The sequence below is a fragment of the Echiichthys vipera genome (genome assembly GCF_963691815.1).
Source record: "Echiichthys vipera genome assembly, chromosome: 9".
Classification (NCBI taxonomy): domain Eukaryota; kingdom Metazoa; phylum Chordata; class Actinopteri; order Perciformes; family Trachinidae; genus Echiichthys; species Echiichthys vipera.
Window position 1 is genome coordinate 3,839,025 of NC_139834.1, and position 23,680 is coordinate 3,862,704.

At 45.5% G+C, this 23,680-nt stretch overlaps 4 protein-coding genes across 4 annotated transcripts in view; 1 reads left to right on the forward strand and 3 right to left on the reverse strand.

Moving 5' to 3' along the window:
* Positions 1-23,680, forward strand: part of taf13 (TATA-box binding protein associated factor 13) — a 329,277-nt gene that overhangs the window by 1,840 nt on the left and 303,757 nt on the right. The window lies entirely within an intron of this gene.
* On the reverse strand, positions 1,138-5,725 carry tnnc2.2 (troponin C2, fast skeletal type, tandem duplicate 2). Its single transcript, XM_083920103.1, has 6 exons — positions 5,606-5,725; positions 4,509-4,560; positions 4,046-4,189; positions 3,275-3,389; positions 3,014-3,150; positions 1,138-1,806 (listed from the first exon to the last, which is right to left on the reverse strand). Exons 1-6 carry the CDS (start codon positions 5,606-5,608, stop codon positions 1,775-1,777), a joined length of 483 nt encoding a protein of 160 aa, XP_083776229.1. The 5' UTR covers positions 5,609-5,725; the 3' UTR covers positions 1,138-1,774.
* Positions 7,251-17,020, reverse strand: LOC310951720 (troponin C, skeletal muscle). The gene is made up of 6 exons (XM_083920102.1): positions 16,877-17,020; positions 13,827-13,881; positions 12,649-12,792; positions 11,571-11,685; positions 11,349-11,485; positions 7,251-7,762 (listed from the first exon to the last, which is right to left on the reverse strand). Exons 1-6 carry the CDS (start codon positions 16,877-16,879, stop codon positions 7,731-7,733), a joined length of 486 nt encoding a protein of 161 aa, XP_083776228.1. The 5' UTR covers positions 16,880-17,020; the 3' UTR covers positions 7,251-7,730.
* The window catches only part of LOC310951722 (uncharacterized protein), an 81,553-nt gene continuing 79,161 nt past the window's right edge, over positions 21,289-23,680 (reverse strand). The window contains exon 4 of the mRNA XM_083920104.1: positions 21,289-22,045. Coding sequence (XP_083776230.1) covers positions 21,959-22,045 — 87 coding nt within the window. The 3' untranslated portion in view covers positions 21,289-21,958. The remainder of the gene's footprint in view (positions 22,046-23,680) is intronic.

Genomic DNA, 23,680 nt, shown 5'->3' on the forward strand with positions numbered 1-23,680 from the left:
GGGTTTTTTGGTGTGAGAGGTTGAGGGTTCAAATCCCCACTTGTCACAAAGCGGGCAGCACAGCCATGACAAAGCAAGGAGATGCACACGTGAGACAATTAACTAATTATTTAATAAAGAAAAGGTAACCTAAACTAATTGTGGCGTGTATAGTCAGAGGAATCAGTGACGTAGGTGAATGCATGAGTGGAGAAGTGTGTGTGTAATGTAAGAAGGATGAACAGAAACCCAAACACCAAACAAAAGCTGAACACGGTGTCTCTGGGAGGAGAGCTACACTGACTGAGAGTTAAGAGCACCCAGACTCTCACAGCCCAGGTGATGCCAACGCTGCTGACGACCCTGCTGATGTCAGAGGGAGGGAAAGAGAGAGCAGGGAGGGTCGTCACAGCTCATGTGGGGCCAACGCTGCTCTCTCTCTCCCTCTGACCTCCGCAGTGTCGTCACAACCATGTTTTCCATAGGACGTGAAGGCTCCATTACTATCAGAATACAGAGAAAAGACACTTAGGACTCAATGTTGCGAGCTTCAGAAAGGCTCCATCACACTGCGCTCACTCTGGAGGCTTTTTTCACAGCCGACGCTGTTCGTTGCATCGTTAAACCACAGCTCTGGAAACTACATGACCCCAGGAAGTGTGCAGCGACTTGAGACATGGGACAGTTTTCTAAAGATGAGTAGAGCTGTAACCATTAGTTGACAGCCAGGGGAAATGACTTGACACTTATTTTGATAATTGATTAAACAAACAGCAAAATTCCAGTTTCTCAATGTGAATATTTGCTCTCTCGTCTTGTATGATTGTTAACTGAATGTGTCACTTTAGTGTGAGGAGTTTTCCTTACAGAGAAGAATGCAGTGGGACTCCATGTATCTCTTTAAGACGTGGAGCTTATCTCACTGCACTGGTGTGACCTTTAAACAGTGTGTTCTCCCACAGGACCGCGTGTCTCAGACGCAGCGATGCGACCCACACTGCCCACATAATCGCCCAGCTTCTCGATGGTGTTGTGGCGAGTGTGCACCACCTTGCTCCCCACGTCTTTGCGCACTTAACCCCTAAATACTCTCTAAGTCTACGGGACGTTCAGCGTGGGATGCGGTGATAACGACAAAACTGTCTGTGGACAAAAAAAGAACAAACAAACAAAGAGATTTTATTGATAATCCTCATAACACTTTTTTTTTTTACACAGACCCTAAATATGACAGACCAATTACAAGTGAGCATGTGTTAATTCATTTATTCTGTTCAAGCAAATGACTTTGTACAGTGTAGTGGTTGAATGAATGAATTGGTCTAAGCAGCAGGTAACAGGCCGCCGTTCTATCGAGATCTAGATCTGAGCTTTACCAGCAGGTGGGGGTGTGTGTGTGGGGGGGGAGGTCGGTGATGACGCGCACCCGTTTACGCATGCATTCCGCAAAAGACGTTCGTGGTGGATTTCCTCACTGCGGCCTTGCCGTCCTGTCACAGGGTACAGCGTCGGCGCGGCAACCACGGGCTGTGTGCATTCACAAGCGAGCTGAGGAAGAGTGAGGAAGAGTGAGGAAGAGCGTAGCCCCCCCCCCAGCGACCCCCGTCAGGTGCCCTAGCTGTCTGTTGAGGATGTCGATAAGGATGGAGAAGAGAGGCAGTGAACCGGGCGGAGAGGAGGGAGGAGAGGGAGTTTGAGTGGGACAGTGGGGGGGTCAGATGCGGTCCGAATGGGGGTTCACAGGGAGGATGAGGAGGAAGAGGAGGAGGAGGAATGTCCATGAGTCTTTCTGGTTTTACTGCACATTCTCCATCATCTTGAGGAATTCTGGGAAAGAGAAGAGACACGGGATGGCGTTGAGACGTGAAGTTTCAGTTAGCAGCAGCAGCAATCTTAATTACATCTTCAGACTGCAAACAAACTGTCCAACGAGGAGTGTGTTTCAGCGTCACATGGTTCAACTAAAGCATGTCTTTTCTCTTTGAGGTCGGGTCGTCTGACCGTAAGACGAGGCTGGAAATGTCACGTGGGGTGACGGAGAATACACGGGGGATGGGACCCAAATGCAGACCCGGAACTCAGGAGACGGTATTAACAAGTTTAATAAAACGTATTTACAAAAAGCTGCACTAAACACAAAGGAAAAACACATGAAGAGAACTGATACAAACTGACACGAGGAATGGACACAAGAGGACAGGTACGCAGGGAGACATCCATTGACCTAACACGTCCATCATCATACGACAGCACTCAAACCAATAGACACTCTCTATAAAAGAGCCCTAAAGACTCTGGATAAGAAACCTTTCTCCTACCACGTCTGCAAGACTCTTAAAAAAACACAATTTTTTGAGTTTCCATCATTTTAAAACGTTTAGATTTGCGTGTTGTGTATATAAAAGTCTCCACGGTCTCACTCCACTACCACCACTGACTGAACTCATAAAGAGAAGGACTCTGGCAGGTCTGAGCACCAGGGCTCGTGTCAGAGGAGACTGTGAGATCCCCCACAGGCGCACTGCGTTTGGGAAGAGTGTGTCGTCTGTTTTGGGGGGGGGGGGGGGGGGGGGGCCTGGAATAGTCTTCACACCACAACAAGGGAACGCCCCACATACTCCTCTTTTAAAGGTCGACTCAAAAAGTGGCTTAAATCAAAACAAAAGTGCGTCCACTGACTCCTCTGTGTCATATTGCACACACGTTTTATTCCATTGTTGTATCCTGTGTGGGTCTGGTGTCCTCCTGAGTGTGTCATGTACTGTGCGGTGTGTCTTGTCTCTTCTATTTGTATTTTATTCATTTATTTAGTAGTATTTGTATGTTTTCTATTTTTTTTAGCAGGGACTACGGATGCAAATGAGCATCTTTGCTATAATCCGGCACTTTTACAGTGATATGTTGTTATCGTTGTTCATTAATGTGCACTGTCCCTAACAAATAAAGTATTGATTGATTGATTGATTGATTGATTGATCATCATCATCATCATCCTCATCTTCATCATCGTCATGCATGCATTCACGCGACGTACCGTCAAAGTCCAGCATGCCGTCGGCGTTCTTGTCTCCGTCCTTCATCAGCTCATCGATCTCGTCCTCTGTGATGGGCTCCCCGGTGCTGCGGATGATGATGGAGAACTCCTCTCTGTCGATGTAGCCGTCGCCGTTCCTGCGTAAAAGACGCAACGCATGGGGGTTTTACGCATAAACGAAGGGTCACATGAAAACATCAGAAAGCGAGTTCTACGTAACAAGTGAACCCCGATCTTAACAGTAGTGATGTGTGCACGCACTTGTCGAACACGCGGAAGCACTCTGCCAACTCTTCCTCGCTCTTGCCGGCCTGGTCCTCCTTGAGCAGCCTCACCATCATGACCAAGAACTCCTCGAAGTCGATGGTGCCGCTGCCTGAGTGCACAAAGAAGCCACCGCATGATTTTCACAAGATGTGGGGAAGAAAAAGTTTACAATGTAAATGTCTCAGTTCATGTCGGATGATGACAAATTGGGGTATATGGTTTTTATAAAATATATGTTTTTAAGGTGGATGGATCCATTTTCTGTTAATGTGGGTGGAAAATAGCAAACAGCTGCAGCCTGGCACGACGTATCTCCTCTTGTTGTACAATAGTAATGAAGCCACTGATTAATAATGGCCAGCTGGACCAAAGGCCCAGTGCCATGCGCTCATCGTTGCGCACACTTTTACGCATGAACCCCAGTAAAAGGAAATACTTGAATTGAATAATCTCCGACCCATATGATGTGATCATTTATATAATTTAACAAAACCAGGGAGAACAGTGTTTGCTGATGGGGCATTTAGGACCAAGTCTCTCCCTTTTTGCGTCTCTGCGCTTAAAACCCCCCAAACCAAAGCCTAACCACAGAGGGACATGGTTCCAAGTAATGTCATATGCAGTGTCTTGGTTTATCAGAGCGGATGTGGCACACCTATAATGCCAGAGTGCTGTATTGCGTGTGCGTAAAAACACTCATTGCGCACAATAGGCCCGCCTATTGTGTCGCTAACAGAGATACATCGCGTGTTATCCGTCGCTCACCGTCCTCATCGACCTCCTCGATGATCTCATCCAACTCCTCTCTTGTCGGATTCTGGCCCAGCATCCTCATCACGGTACCCAACTCCTTGGTGCTGATGTCACCGCCACCGTCGGTGTCAAACATGTCGAAGGCGGCCTTGAACTCTGGGGAATAGAGAGTTGGATAAACGTGAATGACCCGCGTCTGTGAGTAACTGAAACCACATGTTATAGCAACACCGTGGCGCTGAGCTCATCGTACTCTGCTCATTAAAACCCAATGAACAGCAGCCGAGTCTGGTTCCACGCAGAGGGGTTTATTCTATATCCGCACTGGATCACTCATATTACCGTGCACTTTAGAGGTGTGATGACTGAACACAGCTTGGCCTCTTGTCATTGTGTCATTAATCTCTTACATCACTTCCTCCTGGACAAAGTAACGACACGACTAAAGTAACGCGTTACTGTAGCCTGTACTCACCAGCCAGCATTTCCTCGCTCAGGTAGGAGCGGGCCTCTTGTTGCGCGTCAGTCTGGAAGAAAACAGGAGTCACTTTATCATTTACAGACATTCATATGGGGGCTGATTTTAATATTTTAACTTAATTTTATTTAATCATTTTTAATTCAGTGGGTATTCTATTTCATACGTGTTTGAATCTTGTTTTAACGCATTATTTTCATGTTTTTAAGGTCATTTTCTATGACTATGTTCATTTATTGTGAAGCATTTTGTGCTAAATTTCTTTTATGAGGGTCAGAGACCAGTAAAGTGTTTTATTATTATTGATAATTCCAGTTAAAACCTTCATATTGTGCTTAAAGTCTCATGGTTTGTGGCGTGATGGCGACACTAGCACCTGTTGACCCATGGTATAGGCTGTTATAGGTTAAAGACAATGCCTAATGACACTGTCTCTGTAAATGTCTAGTTAAAGTAACATTAGGCACAGGACAGATGATACATTTCTGAATATAACATATGATATCAGGTTAGTGTTGGTGACAGTGATATGCTTTCATTAATCATGTGTTGCAGGATAAAGTGGCTGCGTCTCAAACGGATCCTGGAGCTCGGTGAAAATGACTCCGGCTATTTCAGGCTCAACACATTAAGCTGGCTGTATATGGCCTGCAGTCACTTAATCCTTGGGAATTTGTCGCCTAAGCAGAATCTGCACCTTCCCAGCTGACACCCACCCAGCTCCCCATCCCTCCTCACCACGATCAGGAATATTTGAAATAGATAACTGACTTAAATATAACTTATTTTGCATGCATCGTTAATTCTATTACACTCAAATAAACATATTTCGAGAGTTTACTCTACAAAATATAGTGTTTCGAAAAAAATGGCAAATCTATGAGTTTGAAGTGAAGCCAAGAGAAAAACATCCAAACCTTAAAAACATTATGAAACATACTTCTCAGCTACTCTGACTGACTTTTACACTCACACGCTCCTTCGTTACTCAACCAATTAACCTCCAATTCACACGCTCTCGTGATTAAGGCTTAGTAACCGACCAACTTGGGAAAGTTTACGGGTCATTTGCACAACTGATTGGTCTTACTTACCATGTTTGCGGTGTAGCTTTCCCCCCTATATCCAAAGGAAAAAAAAAGAAAAGCCCAAAGGAGTGGTCAATCCGTGTGCACCCCAACAGAGAGACTAGACGTCAAGTGAAGATTCAGACACACTTTAAACGGGGCAGCCAGGTCCCGCCCCCCGCCTCTCACAGGCCTCCAGATTTAGTATCCTGAACTTTTAGGGTTCTGGGGCCACGGCAAGCCAATCACACTTTGGAGAGGAAAGCTCTTGTTTCTTTAAGTTGCAGGGGTTGAGAATGTAAAAGAGGTAAACCCCGGGGTTTCTGTCATCCTGTGAAAAATCCACAGGAAAGAGCGGAGATGCAAACTGACTTATGTTTTTTTTGGGGGGGGGGATGCGAAGATGCAGAGACTATTTCTGTGTCTGTCTCCTGATTTGTTAAACCTGAGGGATCAGAGGTGGGATGTGAGGAAGAACTGTGATATCTAGAGAATAATTCATCGTGAAAAGTCAAAATACACTCACAAAAAATCCAATTAACACATTGGGTTACTCCCTAAATCACCCCGACGTGTATTTCAAAGGTGATCTCCTGAGAGACCTACAGATTTAGCTCGGATTCAAAACGAAATAACACTAAACCAAAGGTGTTGGAGCTCTTCAGTGCACACTGTTGATTTGTACTTAGGCCTTGTCAATACAAGACAGGAAGGGGGAGCCGGAGGTTTTAAAGTAGCTTCTGTGTTTTGGGATGATGGCGTTTCAATCTGGGCATGAAACTCAAAACCAGGGGGAGAAAAATGCTGTGGAGCTAGACCCCGTCTCACCCAACCCCCCTGCACTCCCTCCTCTCTGCCTCCACCCCTTCAGCCGTGAATAGCAGGCAGATTTTTAGGCTGAGAGAGGGGGACGGGGACGCGAGGGAAGAACCCGCTCTTCCCGGTGCCACCTCGCCCGATAAACACAACCTGATGCTCCTTGTATGGTTGGCGGTTCCTGAAGGGAGGGCCCTAGGTGAGAGACAGGACAGGAGGATAGGATGCTGAGGAGGGGAGCTGCCACGGAGAAAGGGAGTGGTGAGGGGGGCCTGCAGGCTATATACCCAGAGGGAGACCTGCACTCTCCAACGGGAGGATGATCTCATCTGTTCTGCGACTGCCTCAAGCCTCTAAAGCCGGCCGGCTGCTCGGCATCACCTCTCGCCGGGGGGCGTTGATATCTGTGCCTGGAGACCACTCCGTGAAGATCAGTGACAGAGAGTTGAGACAGACTTAGACGGAGAGCAAACTGGATGACATCCCTTTAAAGATGTGACAGGTCTTGCATTGAATTAGACAGGGAGGTTGGTACATGTCACATCTACGCAAACAGAAGTGCAGCGTGGAGGCTAGTCTGAAGTTGAGACTGGAATAGGGAGATAAGACCAGTTTGTAGGCGAACAATGAATGTGTGTGAAGGCAGCATGTGATCGGTGGTGAACAAAGCGCATGTGCTCGTGTGTCGGTGCATCTGATCAGCTAACGGACGGCCGTGCATGTGTGTATCAGAGAGCTGTGAGGCCAGACACACGGTGGTAACGTGGACGTCCCAGAGAGGCGAGACAAAGACACAAAGAGTGAAACAGACCGGATGAGATAAGATGCATGCGTGGCAGAATAATTAGCAAAGATGAACAAGGAGGAAGTGGATTTATTTTGAAAGCACAGAACAGGGTGGAGAAGATATTGAGTTTTGAGAAGGAGGAGGAGGAGGAGGAGGAGGAGGAGGAGGAGGAGAAGGGTGGGGGTTTAAGCTACTGGTGTAGCATTTCTGGGGAAACAGCAGCTGCGGGGGGAGACAGCTGGGTGGCGGTCGGGGGAAAGTGCCTTCGTCTTAAAAGGTTTGAACAGATATTTATAGAATTCCTCACCCAGCCCCCGGGTTTCATATGAGAAGGGGAAGGGGGTCGGGGGTGGGGGAGGGGGTGGAGGTCGGTGGAGGTATTTCACTTGTATCCATTCCATTTTGACGCCTCAGAAACTTCGTCACATTCATAGTTTCGCAGGGTTGGACAGCGTTTAGAGTTTGCTCTGAGCAGATTTCCATCGTACGGCGCGCTCTGTGTTCTCTCTCCGTGGAAGGGTCACCGAGGAATGTAGAGCCGGCGCCTCGTTACTGGACGTTCTCCATCATCTTGAGGAACTCTGGAGAGAAAAACAGCCATCAGATGATCGAACCGTGGGCTGCGCAGTGTGCAGACAAAAGTCAAATCATGGAGAACATGTCACCGTAACGCATAAATGCTGTACATGACGAGTAGTCCTGTCCTGTCCTGTCTGCTTGTTTCAGCTGTAATCATACTTTATATATGTCTACGTCTGCTGTATTCATGCGCTCACAGACCCGAGTATCATTTCCATGCATGTTAAAATAACTCATATGTATTTATACACATAGGGAACTTGTCCATGTGTGCAGACTCGTGCGTGTACAAGCTGGAGTCCTCTCTAAGTCCATACGTTGTGAGGAAAGTGGCATCATTTTTGAGGATAATGAAAGGGAAACTTGACATAATTGAACCCCTTGAGATGAACCATCTTGTTTTGAAGGGGGCCCTTAAAGGGATAGTTTGGCTCATTTGAAGTGTGGTCGTATGAGGAACTTATCTATAGTCAGTTTATTACCTACACCACTGTTTGCATTCACCAGTTTGAAGAAGTAGACAGGAGCACTAACACTAAGCAAAGACCTGCTGTGGACGGGGGCAGCAGCTAGATGTGATTTAGACACCTAAAAAAACATTTCAGTTTAAATGCACGCTATATTTAGAATATTTTCGCTGCTCCGCCAGTTTCCACAGAAGTTTCCTCTCTCTCTTTCAGCTGTTCAGTCTCCCTCTGCAGAAGCTCTTCTGTAAACTCCGGCTAATAAAGCGATCCTCTTGTCTCCACAGCGAACGGGATTTCATCATCGTTGTCGTAATTTACTCTATTGTATTTGTTTCTTTCATAAACCTTGGGAAGTGTGACTCAAACAGTTAGAAAGAAATAGGTTGAGAAAATACTGTATGGTGCCAAATGAAAGGGCTGTCTTTCATCAAGGTCAAGCAATACAAATATGCTATATATAATGTACACTTACAGATTATCTGTGAGATTTTCATCTAGTTAATCGTCTTTTAGTTTTTCTCTATCAAAGAGTGAGTTAAAACAATGGTAAGTGATCATGTGACCCCCTAATGACAGCACTTCTTCTAGCCTTATTGCTGATAAATACGATCTGTGTGTCTGTGGAGACATTCCCTCTCTAAATGCAAATACGCCGCCACGTTAGTGACGCCGCTGACAGCGCTCGTAACTTACGTTTTAGCTGCGTCCATTTGGAATTGGAAATCGGAAACTTCCAACTTCTGAGACAGGCTTGTAGTAAGGGCAGAAGTATAAAAGTTCATAGAGAGCGCACTCCCAGCCACATGGTGACGTGGACAGGACCGGGATTTGCCCGTGTTAAAGACGGTGACCGCTTGGTGTTCACTATCGACAACATCCTGTAGGCCATGGAGTACGACATCATGATCCGCTACGAACCTGAGGTGTGTGAGTGTGTCATCAAGAGCGGCCTACAAGATGGAGTTAAAACTCTTTTTCCTAATTAATGAAAGTCCTTTGAACTAAGCCTTGGTGTCTGTTTGTGTGTGTGTGTGTGTGTGTGTGTGTGTGTGTGTGTGTGTGTGTGTGTGTGTGTGTGTGTGTGTGTGTGTGTGTGTGTGTGTGTGTGTGTGTGTGTGTGTGTGTGTGTGTGTGTGTGTGTGTGTGTGTGTGTGTGTGTGTGTGTGTGTGTGTGTGTGTGTGTGTGTGTGTGTGTGTGTGTGTGTGTGTGTGTGTGTGTGTGTGTGTGTGTGTGTGTGTGTGTGCGTTCCCTCATTCACTCCCTATATACTGTTTACTAAATAGTGCACTATACAGGATGATATGATCAAGCGAGATTTTCGGACACTACACTTGAATTTTCTAACAACTTGCTGCGTCAGCCGATGCGCCGTATATATGTGTGAAGGAAGCGGGCGCGTCCTACTCTGGTAATCACGACTGGGCACTCTCCATTGGCGCTCATTAACTGTGATAGAGCATCCTAATTCACAGATGAAATCCTTATATCTGCTTTGGACGGGAGTAACCGATGATGACGGTGATGTAGGGACGTAGTAGCCCCTTTGATGGCTCAGTTGGTGGAGCGGAGGATTGTAGAGTAAAAAGCAAACAACAAAGATGGCTGCTGACGATGACATGCACCGACTAAACTAGAGATGCATTATTTTCGCATCTCAAGTATAATTAGAAGCAAGAGCAGTATGTTTGAAGCCAGGTGGAAAGATGTGCAGTAAAAAAATGAAACGAGGTAATAGATCTAGTTAAGTTGGGCAGGTTGTTCCAGGCAGATGGACCTTTAAATTTAGAGGCACGTCGCCCGATTTCTTTAGAAATTCTAGGAACTAAGAAAATGATTCTCATAATGCCTTAGTCTGTATGGTGACCTGTATGGAATTAAAAAACAGTTTTAAGTAAGAAGGTACTACAATGAGAGGATGAAGATTATGCTGCTGTTTAACAGCACAGAGTTATGAAATTATATCAAGATTTAGGGCGCACTCACACTGTCCATTCGTACCGTGCCCCAGGACGTTTCACAGCTAAAGTCTGGTTCCTTTCTACCAGTGTGAGTGCAACCGTACCACTCTACGCTGGCTGTCCACGGCCCGTTTGGGAGAGGTGGGCTTTTGTAAAGCACGTTTGCACATGAACGAGCACGAGCGTGCGCACATGTACGAGCACGAGGCCTACGGCGGTTCTGACGTCATTTCCTGTGCGCCTGTTGGGACGTAGAAAAAAGAAGGAGGGACCATGCGCAGACATTTACAACAATGGCGGTGAAAGGTTCACGTTGGTGTGATGCGGAGGTGGAGTGTTTACTGCAGATTTGGTCGATGAAAAGATTCAAAAACAGTCGACAAGACGCACAAAAACTCCGAGGTCTACGGAAAGATCTGGAAACAAAGCCACGCATCGCCATGACGTCATCAATGCGTGTGACGTGTTACGGCGTGATGACGTATAGGCAGCAAGAAGCATTCTCCGAGGCCCAGGTAGTGTGAGTACAAACGGGCCTGGAGGGGGGACAAGGACCCTAAAGCACGGGGCACGGGACAGTGTGAGTGCGCTCCAAGATTATATAGGAGGGAAAACTCTAAACTGTCTGTAGGTGTGAATGTGAGTGTGAATGGTTGTCTGTCTCTGATTGTCTCTATGTGCCCTGCCTCACGCCCGATGTCAGCTGGGATCGGCTTCAGCCCCTCGCAGCCCCATTAGGGACAAGCGGTCGATCATGATGATGATGATAATGATGATGATGATGATGATGGATGAGGGAAAACTGATGCTTGATGGTGTTTCGATCAGAGAAAGAAGAGCGAGCTTGATACCACTCTTATATCTGACCGTGTAACCAGCAGCTGGGGGTCTAACATCAACGTATCTTATGGAGAGTCATGTACAAAACGTGTGAGACCTCTCGTGAATTATGACATTGTGAAACAGCGACCAAATGTGGGCCACGATGGTTACGTTTAGGGAACAAAAGGTGACGGTCAGAAAATGTTGTTAGAGGACCAGTGGATTAGTGGATGTCCGGTTGTTTTTCCTCTCCCTCGGATACTAAAGCAACCATTACTGAAGACACTGCCACAGAAGTGAAGAAGAAACTCTTCTCGCTCTATACGAGGCTTAATCTTACCATCAAAATCAATCTTCCCATCTTTGTTCGTGTCTGCTTCACCGAACATCTCGTCAATATCTTCCTCCACCACCGGTTCTCCAGTGAGATGGAGGATGTCTCCAAACTCCTCCCTGTCGACGAAACCATCTCCGTTCCTGGGGATAAAACGCAAAATTAGACGTGGTGTTTTTGTGTGTGTGCAAGTGTGTGTCCTTCTGTTAGTATCGCCGTGGGTCATACTTGTCAAAAATACGGAAGCACTCTGAGAGTTCTTCTTCACTCTTTCCGGCCTGGTCCTCCTTTAACTGCTGCACCATCATGACCAAGAACTCCTCGAAGTCGATGGTGCCGCTGCCTAAGGAGGGGGGGGGGGGGGCAGGAACAAAGACAAGGTGAGGTGATGGGAAAGAAGTTACACATGCAGAGCCCCCCCCCCCACCATAGATTATCAAATTATATCTACTGCATTTTAACAAGTAGCCCCTGCCTTGTCTACGTCTCTTGTGTTTTTTATTTACTCACACGATATCTACGATTCCCCAAATGGCCTTTGATAAACCTTACCTAAAGGGCACTGCACCTTATCACTTACACATACATTTCAATGTACACATCTTGAGTAATCATACTCAGCCTGTGAGAATAGTCGCATGAAATCTTCTGTATCTCTGGAGGATGCTGTGATTTAACTATGTGCAAGCCCTTACCACAGCAATCACTCCTGTCCCATCCAGCTCCTGAAAAACAAAATCCTGCTCCCACCCATTCCTTTTCCAAAATAAAAAAAAGGACTCCCGTTCCTTCCCGCTCCTGTAAAAAAATCTCAACATTGACTCCCCTCCCGCTGATCTAGTAGCTTGTGCTGTTATCCTCATGGATAAGGCTCCTGGGGGTCATGCTAATGTTGCTAATTAGGTATTTGTCATCTAGATGGGTGTGTCTCCCTTCCCCCAACGACGTCACATCCATGCCCTTTTTTGGTCAGTGGAAATGAGGCCGAGTCAAAATCTGACAGGATTGGCGACTCCCATAGACGAGGACGATTGGATCAAGTTGAAATAATTGACGTTGACGTCGAGGCTTTATCCGTTTTATATACTATCGATGATTATTTGTCATCAGAGTTATCTTTAGAATTACTTTAAATCAAATTGAGCAAGCAGCCTCTGGTCTGAGAAATGAGCCTTTTCCTATGGCTTCCTTGTTGTATCAAAGTGATGCCCCAGACTCCCCCTAGACTCCCTTCAATCTTCCTCAGATGTCTACGCATTAAGGAGCAGGATCCTTTTTCTATTTGTTGATCGCACAATGACCTCACCGTCCTCATCCACCTCCTCAATGATGGCATCCAACTCCTCCCTCGACGGGTTCTGGCCCAGCATCCTCATCACGGTGCCCAACTCCTTGGTGCTGATGTCACCGCCGCCGTCTGTGTCGAACATGTCGAAGGCGGCCTTGAACTCTGGATCAGGGAAGGAAATGGCTCAAATTCAGACGACTCATCGGACATAACAAGATCAAGGAGATAATATTTATAACAGGGGGGTTATAACGGCCCGGAGTGACTCATGTACTGCAGTCTGAAAAAGTAGCAAGATGAAATCAATGGACAATGGTCGAGTGTAATTACTCGCTTTGCATGTTATCACTCGACTGAACGGCTGTAGTCAGTTGTCACTAGCCTCATACGTATGTGTTAGAAGATGCCACTGATATAATCTATTCACATGGTCACTGTTAGATCCCCTTGGTTTCACTTTTTAAAGATCTGGGAGTCCAAAATATTGTGGTTAGGCCTAAAATACTAAAGAACTTAACGTTATAAACTTAGAAAATCAACAGGTTTTTGGTCTTTCTAGTGATGTGACTAACAAACAAAACCGTTATTTCGAATGGCTCCTTGGTATGAACGAAGGAGGCCGAGTCGTACTTCAGAGCAGTTCTCTGCATTGCTGTACCCACATTTCCCTGCCTGCTCTGGATCCACAGTGCCAGGTTCATGCTTGCTGGAGCGCTCTGTGGCACTTCTGCCTCCCCCTGTGGCTGTGACAGGAACAACAAGCAGTGTGGAGCTGCAGGATGCACAGAAAGCTGCCAAACACACTGTCATTGACGCTTTTATCCAGCATACATGGCGAACAGGTGTGAATGCAAAATATCTGATGGCTTTTTCTCCAATAAATAGTAACCCCCGCCCCTGCGCCCAAGTACTAAAAAAAGAACGATGACCTGCCCTTTTAAACAACTTTCTGGAACTAAGTGAGATCCTGCTCGCAGCCAAGAGCCGTAATTCCCATCACTACCTTTGTTCTCCTCAGCAACGCGGACGGGTGATTCGGCTTACCAATACAACAGATGATAATTGGCGTATCCAATATATTATAATGGGGCCATACCACCTCGTATATAAGGTTGTGATAAGCAATTAATTTCACAATGGTCAGTTTGGCTGATGTAATTCTGATTTATGTCGTGAGGACACGCAGAGGGACTAACCTGCAATCATCTCCTCAGTCAGGAAGGAGCGGGCATCGCTTTGGGCGTCAGTGGGCTGAAAACAGAGGAATAAAGAAAGGTGGAAGAATTAAAGGAGAGTCGGACAGAGCGGGAGAAGTTATTGTTCCTGTCAACTATATTTACGTATACTTCAGCTGTATAATAATGTCACTGAACAGGCCGATACCAAAACAGCATGTAAGGGGTGATTATGGCAGAGTCAGAGAGGATGATATCAACCACTCACACACACAACCACACATTTGGAGTCTGCTGCTGCAGTTACACTGGCCTTGAGGTCTATCAGCCCCCTCTCTGCCTGGTAACTGGTTTTATAAAAGCGCCACAAAAAGAGCTTTCCAGCAGGTACACAACATCTGCATTTACTCTATATGCTGTACATCACTGGTGACCACTTTTCAAGACATATTAAAGTGTTTTAAACGGTTAAAAAAAAGGTTTTGCAACCTTGCAAACAGTCATTGGTTTCCATTGACAGGATGAAAATCAAGTTACAAGTTTGACTTCTGTTTTACTGTTTTACCGCTGTTAAATGTCCTGTGTGTAACGTTTCACATGTACTAATTGTTTTTTATTACCAGTTGCCTTTCTCAGTTAGTTGCTTGTGGACTGACTTCTATGTAAAGGTTTTGTGACGGATTTTCTGTGAAACTGCAAAGGATGTGACGTTTTGCAGACTCCCGAGTCCCTCGCTTCTCTTCAGCTCTCCTACAGCCAACAGTGATAGCAAATTGGCGAGATAGCGAGTTGGCTAACACCAACAAATGGACCGGTAGAGCCAACACATGCTGTTCTTCGGTGATACTTTCTGCACTAACGGCCTGGAGATGGACATAAGGTTGATGGCCGTCCTGTGTAACAGCAGCAAACAGGGAGGTGCTGGTAAAAATCCTAGAGTAAACACTGACATTATAAATATACTGTGCTTTTAACAGGCTAATGTTAGCTTGTTTGCTAATGTGCTACTGCGGTTGAATTGCTAGCTAGCTGATGTAGAAAAATACTGCCTTGAGTGGATAACGTCAGCTAATTCCTCCAGAGTCCAGAGATATGGCTGGTTCGCTGCATGCAAAAAAAAAAACCTTTTCAGCTAATGTCAGCTAATCAGCGAACAACCTGTATGCAGCGTAGCTAAGTTACAGCTGGTTGGCTAACATTATCTTGGTCGTGGTTTGCGGTTGCTTCGTGGCGTTGGGTGATGGAGAGATTTGCAAACAGCAAGCTAGCGTTATTCTAAATGTGATTGCAATTTGTTTTACAGCATTCAATCATCATGATGCCAGCAAATTAGGTTTATATTCACTGTGCTATTGAATGCTGACCCCAGTTCACTAACGGCTCGCCAGACCCTCCTGATCTCGTGAGCTCCATTGTATTTTACTCGCAGATCAGTCTGGTAACGTGCGGTGGAGAAAATTTGGAGAAGTTTGACCAGCGTCCGAACCAATCAGCGTTGGTTTTGAGGCGCATTTAAGAGACGAAAGGAGAAGCAACTGTTCGGTGTAAACAACATGGCGGCCTCCGAGGATGAGATGAGTGCAGCTATGGAGCAAGCCGCTCGCTAACGCTTTTTCTCTGTGATCCTTCTGTTGGAATATGGACCGGGCTCCTGAAATTGCGCCTTTTATCCGTAAATTCATGTTACACAAACGTCAAATATCCTTTACCGACATGTTGTTTACTTTCTGAGCTTTTCCCCGCCCACTTGTGTCATTTCTGAAAGTTACATAGAGAACCTTAAACGTAATATCCGCAAGGTCGGTATCATTATTCTATCTCCGATTGTTGAGTTGAATTACCTATTTTGAGAAGTTGTCTAATTCTGTTTCTAATGGATTTTTGCATTGATTCAAATTAATGAAATGTAACAAAAACATTGTTTTTAGAGGGAGAGTTGAGTTAAAACCTGTTTCTCCGTAAAGACAGAGACAGAACTGTCATTAACAAAGTGACGGCCAAAGACTGGAAATAGCCTTATGTCAGGTAAGAAGTCATGTTTAATCCTCTGCCAGCTGTCTGCTGTCATTCCCCCTGAACGCTTCTTAAAGGGGAACACCACCACTTTGATCCGAAAGACATGAGATGGCACAAAGTTGAGCTTTTACAGTGAAACTGGTTTAAATCTCTGCTGTTGTTGTCTGATCCAACATCGGGTCCCATCCTGTTCCTATACATAGATTTTAACACTGAGGACATCACGACTTTACATCGCACTGCAGCTCATACATTCAATTGGAAACCGTCTTGACTGTTTTTAAACTAGTCTATAATGCAAACAAGTTGGTTTTTCATTTCGAAACAGCGAGAACTGTCATCGCCGTTCGTACCGAGCATTGTTCAAATGTCCCATTATTGTTTATGAGGCCCGTAAATCATGTCCCCTCTTTCCCTGTCCTTAACAGAACCTCATCAAGACCTCGGCATCCGAAGGTCACACGAACCCACTCGTTAGTTCACTATAGAGCTATTTTTATGGTGAGACTCTGGAGTGGATTTGAGAGGGATTTTCTCAAGGTGAACGTCCTAAATTAGGACACTGGGAAAAGGCAGCGGGTCTTCTCCATTTACTCAGCTGCTCGCTTTCTATCTTTAGCAACTCTGATCTAAATATCGAGCGAAATCACGTCAGTCCGCGAACAAACAGCAAAGACGAGTAACAGACGTCAAGCATGTAAATTGAAGTTTTCAGCAGAAGGTTAACAGTCGGAAGAATGGAGATTTTCTGTCATCTGTAGCGAGCATCATAAAAACATAACCAGCCAAGTATTGCCCCAAATTAATCCCCCCCCTCAAAAAAATGTGTGTAAATCCAAGACTTGTAAAGAAATCCAGCTGATAAAACAGCTGCGCTTAAGACGAGGATTTGCTGCGTGACTGTGGTCAGATGATAATCTCCATCTTCTGCCGTCACGCCTTCATCCTCATCAGTTGAAAACAAAAGCGTCTCCTTAAAGATTCATCCAAACTCAATTTCCTTCTCCCCTCTTGTTTCCCTTTCACCCTCTTCTCGGTGTTCAGTAGTTTCTTACCATGGCGGCCGGCTGTGCTGAACAACAGACACCAGTTAAAAACAACAGACGTCTGAGAAAGAAAGTCTCCCTACTGGACCGTTCAGGTGGCTTTACCCCTCTGCATAAGTACCCTGCCCTGCCCCAACACACTTTTACTGAAAATGATCAGGATTGGGCAAGAGCCCCCTCCTCAGACAGGAGACAGCCAATCAAATCTGACTTTAGTTTGAGCCCTCTTTCAATCTCCTGATGGACATCCCCTTGTGTGGCACACTCTCCAATCCCCCATATTTAGATAACAGACAAGCTCTGTGACATTTATAAAAAATAAAAAACACACACAGCACAGGCATCAGGCAGCTGGAGGTTATTTTGGCAGAGGATCAACCGAGCATCTCAGTGCAGATGATTTCACATACTGCACAAGAACAGGAGTGGAAAGACACACACACACACACACACACACACACACACACACACACACACACACACACACACACACACACACACACACACACACACACACACACACACACACACACACACACACACACACACACACACACACACACACACACACACACACACGCACACACACACACGCACACACACGCGCACACACACACACACACACACAGATTAACACTTCCTAGCATGTACAGATTCTCTACCCCTCTCTCAGTGCCCATTAACCCATCCACCCTGTCTCCCTGTCCTCACTGTCACAGACCTGCCCCTGCACTTATGACATCTGTAACCTAAGAAGCGTGCAAATGGGCTTTTGATCTCACACAGCCCTATGCAATCTTTAACCATTTTACTTATTGGTTTCTCACCTCATCGACGAGTAAACAAAGGAAACCCTCTCATACGGCCATCAGCAGTCAAACCATAATTAGTTCGTCCATCAATCAGGAAAGGTCTTAGTGGAGCGGTGGGGCTGCCTGAGCCGTACTGGAAACCTGAACTGTGCATGCGCATAGATGCTTGAGGTTGGCATTGACCTTGAATGGTTAAGGTCAGTATAGACGAATTGGGGTGGGATGGGATTAGGGTTAAAAACGCAGCGCATTTCCGGCACGGATCGGGAAGTGACAAGCCGAAGTGAAACTGGAACTTTCTGGTTCTGTTCCAGACGTGAGGGAAAATCTCATCTGACATCTGAGAGTGCAGACCCACACCAAGACATGCCCTGTCTCACAATGCTAATGTGAATTTATGCACTAGTCAGGAACAAATATTTACAGTTATTCCGACACCACATGAATGCAGCGCAAACACAAACATAATGCAATGTTAATGAAAGTGGGTTCTACCCTGGCTGATGCAACACACACTTCTGCAAAGTTTCATGAAAATCACCCATCCATCTTCAACCGTTTGTCCCTGTCGGGGTCGCGGGGGGGCTGGAGCTGATCCCAGCTGACATCGGGCGTGAGGCGGGGTCCACCCTGGACAGGACGCCAGTCTATCACAGGACACATAGAGACGAACAGAGACAGACAACCATTCACACCTACGGGTGATTTAGAGTCATCAATGAACCGAACACCTGCACGTCTTTGGACTGTGGGAGGAAACCGGAGAACCCGGAGAAAACCCACGCAGACACGGGGAGAACATGCAAACTCCACACAGACGGGCCGCAGCCAGGATTCGAACCAGGAACCCTCTTGCTGTGAGGCGACAGTGCTAACCACCACCACCGTGCCACTCGAAAATCAACCAGTAGTTTCCATAATCTTCTAATCTAATCTAATTAAGAGGATCTAATTAAGAGGATCATCACTTTGGCCTTCATCTGGACGACCGCAGCGTTTCAGTCGCTTTAGAGCAGCTCGCCATCGTGCAGAGTAACCAGGAGAGCTGCCGGGTGAATAGGGTGTGTCCAACAATTAGGTAAACTGTCACCAGGTGCAGATTAACACCAATACCTGGGAGGGATCGGAAAGTGTTTTGGTCACTGCTTCTTCTTTTTTTTTTAACAAAATAAAGGTTTTTGTTGAAGTGCCTTGGTTGTTTAAAACTAAATCAAGAATTAAAACTTTGTTCTCTAATTTTGATCTCCATTGTTTATTCAGGCAAAAAGAAAAATCAAGCATACAAACATATTCCAGTAGAAAGGCAAAACTAAAACGTATTGTCACATATAATTGGTGAAGGTGAGGCAACAAGGAAATGACCCAAATGCAGAGCAATGCAGGCTAACAGCAACAGTTCAGGGATTTATGACGGACTAATCAGAAAAGAAACTCAAATGAGTATAGTATTTATCAAATTTAGGTGTGGTGTTGGTGGATGGGGATGGGCAGGCAACACATGTCCCCAGCTGGACTCAAACCAGGGGCGGTGCTGTTATGTGGCTGGTATGTGTGTGACTGCAGTGGGCTGCCAAGACTTCTCCAGTTTGACAAATGTATTACTGTAGCTTCAAACATCTGAAGGAGACTGAAGACTGGCTGTAGACATTAGGCCAAATCTCTGCTGTCTAAAGGCAAGGCAAGTTTATTTATGTAGTGCCTTGGTTATTTAGGAGAACGTGACAGTACAGCAGTGGTAAATGACAGTATTTCAGAATAAATCAAGAATTAAAACTTTGTTCTCTAATGTTGATCTCCACTGTACATGTATTTGTTATGGTAAAAACACCCACCATATACTTTATATGTATCACTTATAGCTCACTTATAGCTCTTTCTGTGCTGGTCATTTTCCTTTTTTGCATGCATGGGCTGAACATTCGCCTGCCCAGCTGCTTCTTTTAGATAATGATCTCTGTCCTGGATGATTGCCACCACATTGGATATAACCCAGATTACTCAGCTCGACATTATTCCTGCCAAAATTGCTGATAAATGTGCATTGGTGGTTCAGTGGTAGAATTCTCGCCTGCCACGCGGGAGGCCCGGGTTCGATTCCCGGCCAATGCAACTTCCTTTTGGGGCGGTAGTAGCTCAGTCCATAGGTGACTTCGGTGCGTGGACTGGTGGCTGGAGAGGTGCCAGTTCATCTCCTGGGCACTGCCAAGGTGCTGGTGAGCAAGGCACCAAACCCCCAACTGCTCGGAGCGGTGGTCACTGGCAGCCCCCTCGCTCTAACATCTCTCCTTTCATTGCATGTATATAGGTCCTGTCTGTGCATGTGTGTGTTTTCGGGCCTGTGTGTGTGTAACATGAAAATTCATAATAGAGTGAAAATTGAATTTCCCCGTTGCGGGACAGATAAAGGAAGTCTTCTTCTTCTTCTCTTCTCTCCGGGCGCAGCAGCTTTAGCAGGGGACCCCAAACTTCCCTTTCCCGGGCCACATTAACCAGCTCTAACTGGGGGATCCTGAGGCGTTCTCTCCACCTGGTCCTGGGTCTTCCCCGAGGCCTCCTCCCAGATCCTGAAACACGACTTACAAAAAACAAAAAGAAAACAAACGCACCCATATCTGTGAGTTGTTACAGTATAACAGCATTCACAGAAGCATTTAAGGACTCCGACCTGCATTCTCCTCTGGATGAAAAGTTAGCTAGGCTAGCGAGCTGTTATAAGTTAGTTTTTTAGCTATTTATTACGGCGGCACAATGAATACACCATGAACCTTGTAGCAGTATGACAACTAACACATCTGCGACTCCTTCACTGGGCCTTTGCTTCACCGATAGCGGCTAATATACCTGTCCTCAGCCTGCAGAATGGGGCGGGGTTCAACCGCAACCATTTAATCCCACCCAATTTATTTGATTAATTTAATCGTCAAATTTCAGCACTGTTAAATGTTGTTGAAGGACCAACGTAAACTGTCTCCATAAAGCGCCCGTAACAGAGCTGTAGCTATAGCTGTCATAACGGAGTAGGTGCTGTCCACTGCTGTCATGTCTGTTTAGCAGTTTATTAGCCAGTTGTCTCCTGCAGGTTGTCACATTAATGAGAATACGACTGTTAAAAGTTAGTATAGGAAAGCTGACTCTGTGACAGCTGATTGGCAGCTAACGTTAACAGGTGTCTCCATGAAGCTCCCAGCGCAGCTCACAAGAACGAGCTAATTCAAGAGACATTTTGCTGCTCTGCGTCGTGGCAGCGTGTGCAGATTAAACCCTTAAAGTGTAATTCCGGCGCAGGAGTATCCCATAGTCTTTTTAGGCAGTTATATACATCAAATTAGCCATCGAAACAGTTTTTGTCATGTATAGACAGAGCAGTCCGGAAGAGTAGCTAACAGCCGGACGTGGCTAACACTGATTAGCTTGGGGCAGTAAGGTGAAGGCAACAAAACGTCTAATACTGCTGAAAATAACAGCAAACCTCTGCAGCAGCATGAGAAGAGTCCCTACACAGAAAACAAAGCACCAATGGGCTCCTTCCTTTGGGATTGACTTTAATAATCCACTGTAATGGACTTTACTATGAGAGGAGCTGGTACAGGGGCCAGTAGGTAAGTCTTTAAAACACTCTTTTAATAAACTCTGGCTTCACTAACTACGTTGTTGGTGCTTTGTTTTGTGTGTAGGGACTCTTCTCATGCTAGTGGAGAGGTTTGCTGTTATTTTGAGCAGTATTAGTGGTTGAAAAAGCCGCTTTAATGCCTTCACCGTACAGCCAGAGTTAATCAGTGTTAGCCTCGTTGTTAGCAACTCTCTGATTAGCGATTTCTCTGTTAATAGTTTATACACCAAAAAACTGCCTCGATGGTTTATTTGATGTGTGTAATTGCCGAAAAAACGACCACGGGTTGATTTTACGCGGGAATTACACTTTAAGCTCTTGGTAGGGGAACATTAACTGTGGTTTACCTGCTCTCTGTTTTTAGTTTCCCAATTTGAATCCAATTCCCTTGTAATGACACACCTTCTAAATATTCACTTAATTTCATCTCCTTTCCCTTCTCTTTCCGTCCTTCTCCCATCATATCCATCACTCTCTGTTCCTTTCCTCCACCCTTTTTTTCCTGCCCCTCTATACATTACTTTCTTTAATCACCCTTCCTCTATTCCACTATCATGCTTTGATCCGCACAATCTCCTCTTTCCATCTTAACCTCCTCTCGCCCCTCTCAGTCATCACTCTTGCCTTTCCCCGAGGGCCAGTGTGAGTTCAGCTTTGATGCCATCCAACTTATGTCACCGCCTTCATCGAGTGCCTGCTCGAGGCCTGACTGACAGCACCAGCTGACGCGCTGCCCGGCTCCAGATTGTTCTCTCGCTGGGAGGGAGAAAAAAAAAGTTTAGACGTGTAATATAGTTTTCGTTTGCAGACAAGGAACAAAAGACCAGGATGAAATTGCAACCGTCCTTTTATTATCATTATTTTTTCTTCTTCTTCTCTTCTTTCCACCGTCTTCTTCTCTGCCTCCGTCTATTCCTGGACATTCCCCGGGGGAGCAGATCACCCAGTGAGACAAACACACCCTATATAAGGCTGGAGGTATGCCATCCCCCCTCCACCCCTCCACACTTCCATCCTGATCCCTTCTTTGCTCCTCTTATGCCCCTCACGGCTCTTATTCTGTCCCTTCTAACTCCTCACATCCATTTAATTTTAAATGGATCTGCAAACAATGTTTATTTTTTGAACTAGACTCTTAATAGAAGCTATGTGAAGCTTTCTGATGGTTCACAGATTTACTCCCATACTGGCAGTTCATGGTCAACGGTCAGTACAATGCCTTTAAGGACTGACCCAGTTAAAATGGCATAGCTTACAAACAAGGTGTTTATGTAGCGTAGAGCTTTATTGAATCTTTGAGAAGGATAATATTGCCTTATATCTACATAAATACATTAGATTGTCAAGCCAAAGTTAAGGACGAACGAATCATTTTAATCGTATTTCTTTTCGGACGTTTGATTGTTTTAAAATGAATGTTTAGCTGTCAAGATCTGGCATGTTATACTCCAGCGCTGGATTAAAGTCTGGCAATGTGAGACTAGGCGTATGAACTTGCGGTGTCTTGTTGCCATGGGGGCTTGGTATAGTTGTATGACTCATTCATTCAATCACTACCGGCAGCTTGCATGAATCTTTGGCCTAAAGGTCAATACATTAAATGAACTGAGAGAACGACACCACAGTCTCTCCTATTTCAAGTATAGGAATTGCATCATGCAGCCTAAATCCTGCAGTGACCAGTCTTTAACACTGGGGGTCAGGCTGCCCCTTTGGGTCACCTGGTCAAAAGATGCTTTGCATTCAAGAATCAGACGAAGCACTTTCCAAAAACCTCCATTCTTCTCTATTGGAGTGGATGTGTTGTTTACAGATGATTCAGTGGTTTACGTTTTAATGTAACAATGCATCAAACCAAGGCCTATAAGGTGGTGTTGTTTCTGATAACATGTAACAGTTAATAGTGTACTGCCTCGTCATTAACGTGACTGGCTAACTAACGTAAGGTGAATATTAATAGGCTATATTTCATACATGAATACATAAATCTCTCTCACTCACTCTCTCTCTCTCTCTCTCACACACACACACACACACACACATCTTTGAGCTCTTCATTAATGAGGTTCTTGTCCCTCAAATCCCCCAAAAGACTCTTCACTGTGGTCTTTGCCCTCTTTTCTCTGGCCATGGCATTCTCCTTCTCTCGCTCCAAAATTTCCACTCTTGCTAACGCTTCATTAAGTTTGGTCTTAAGAGCGGTAGGAGAAGCACGCAAGGCATAGCCATGATCCTAGCAGAGGGATGAACATGGTTTGAGTGATGTTTCACTTCACACACATCACTTTGACACCACTAGTGTCAAAACCACTGACAGTACCATGTGTGTGCCAGGAATGCATGTTCAACATGTCTGTGTGTGTGCATGGGTTTATTTGTGAGTGTGTTTAA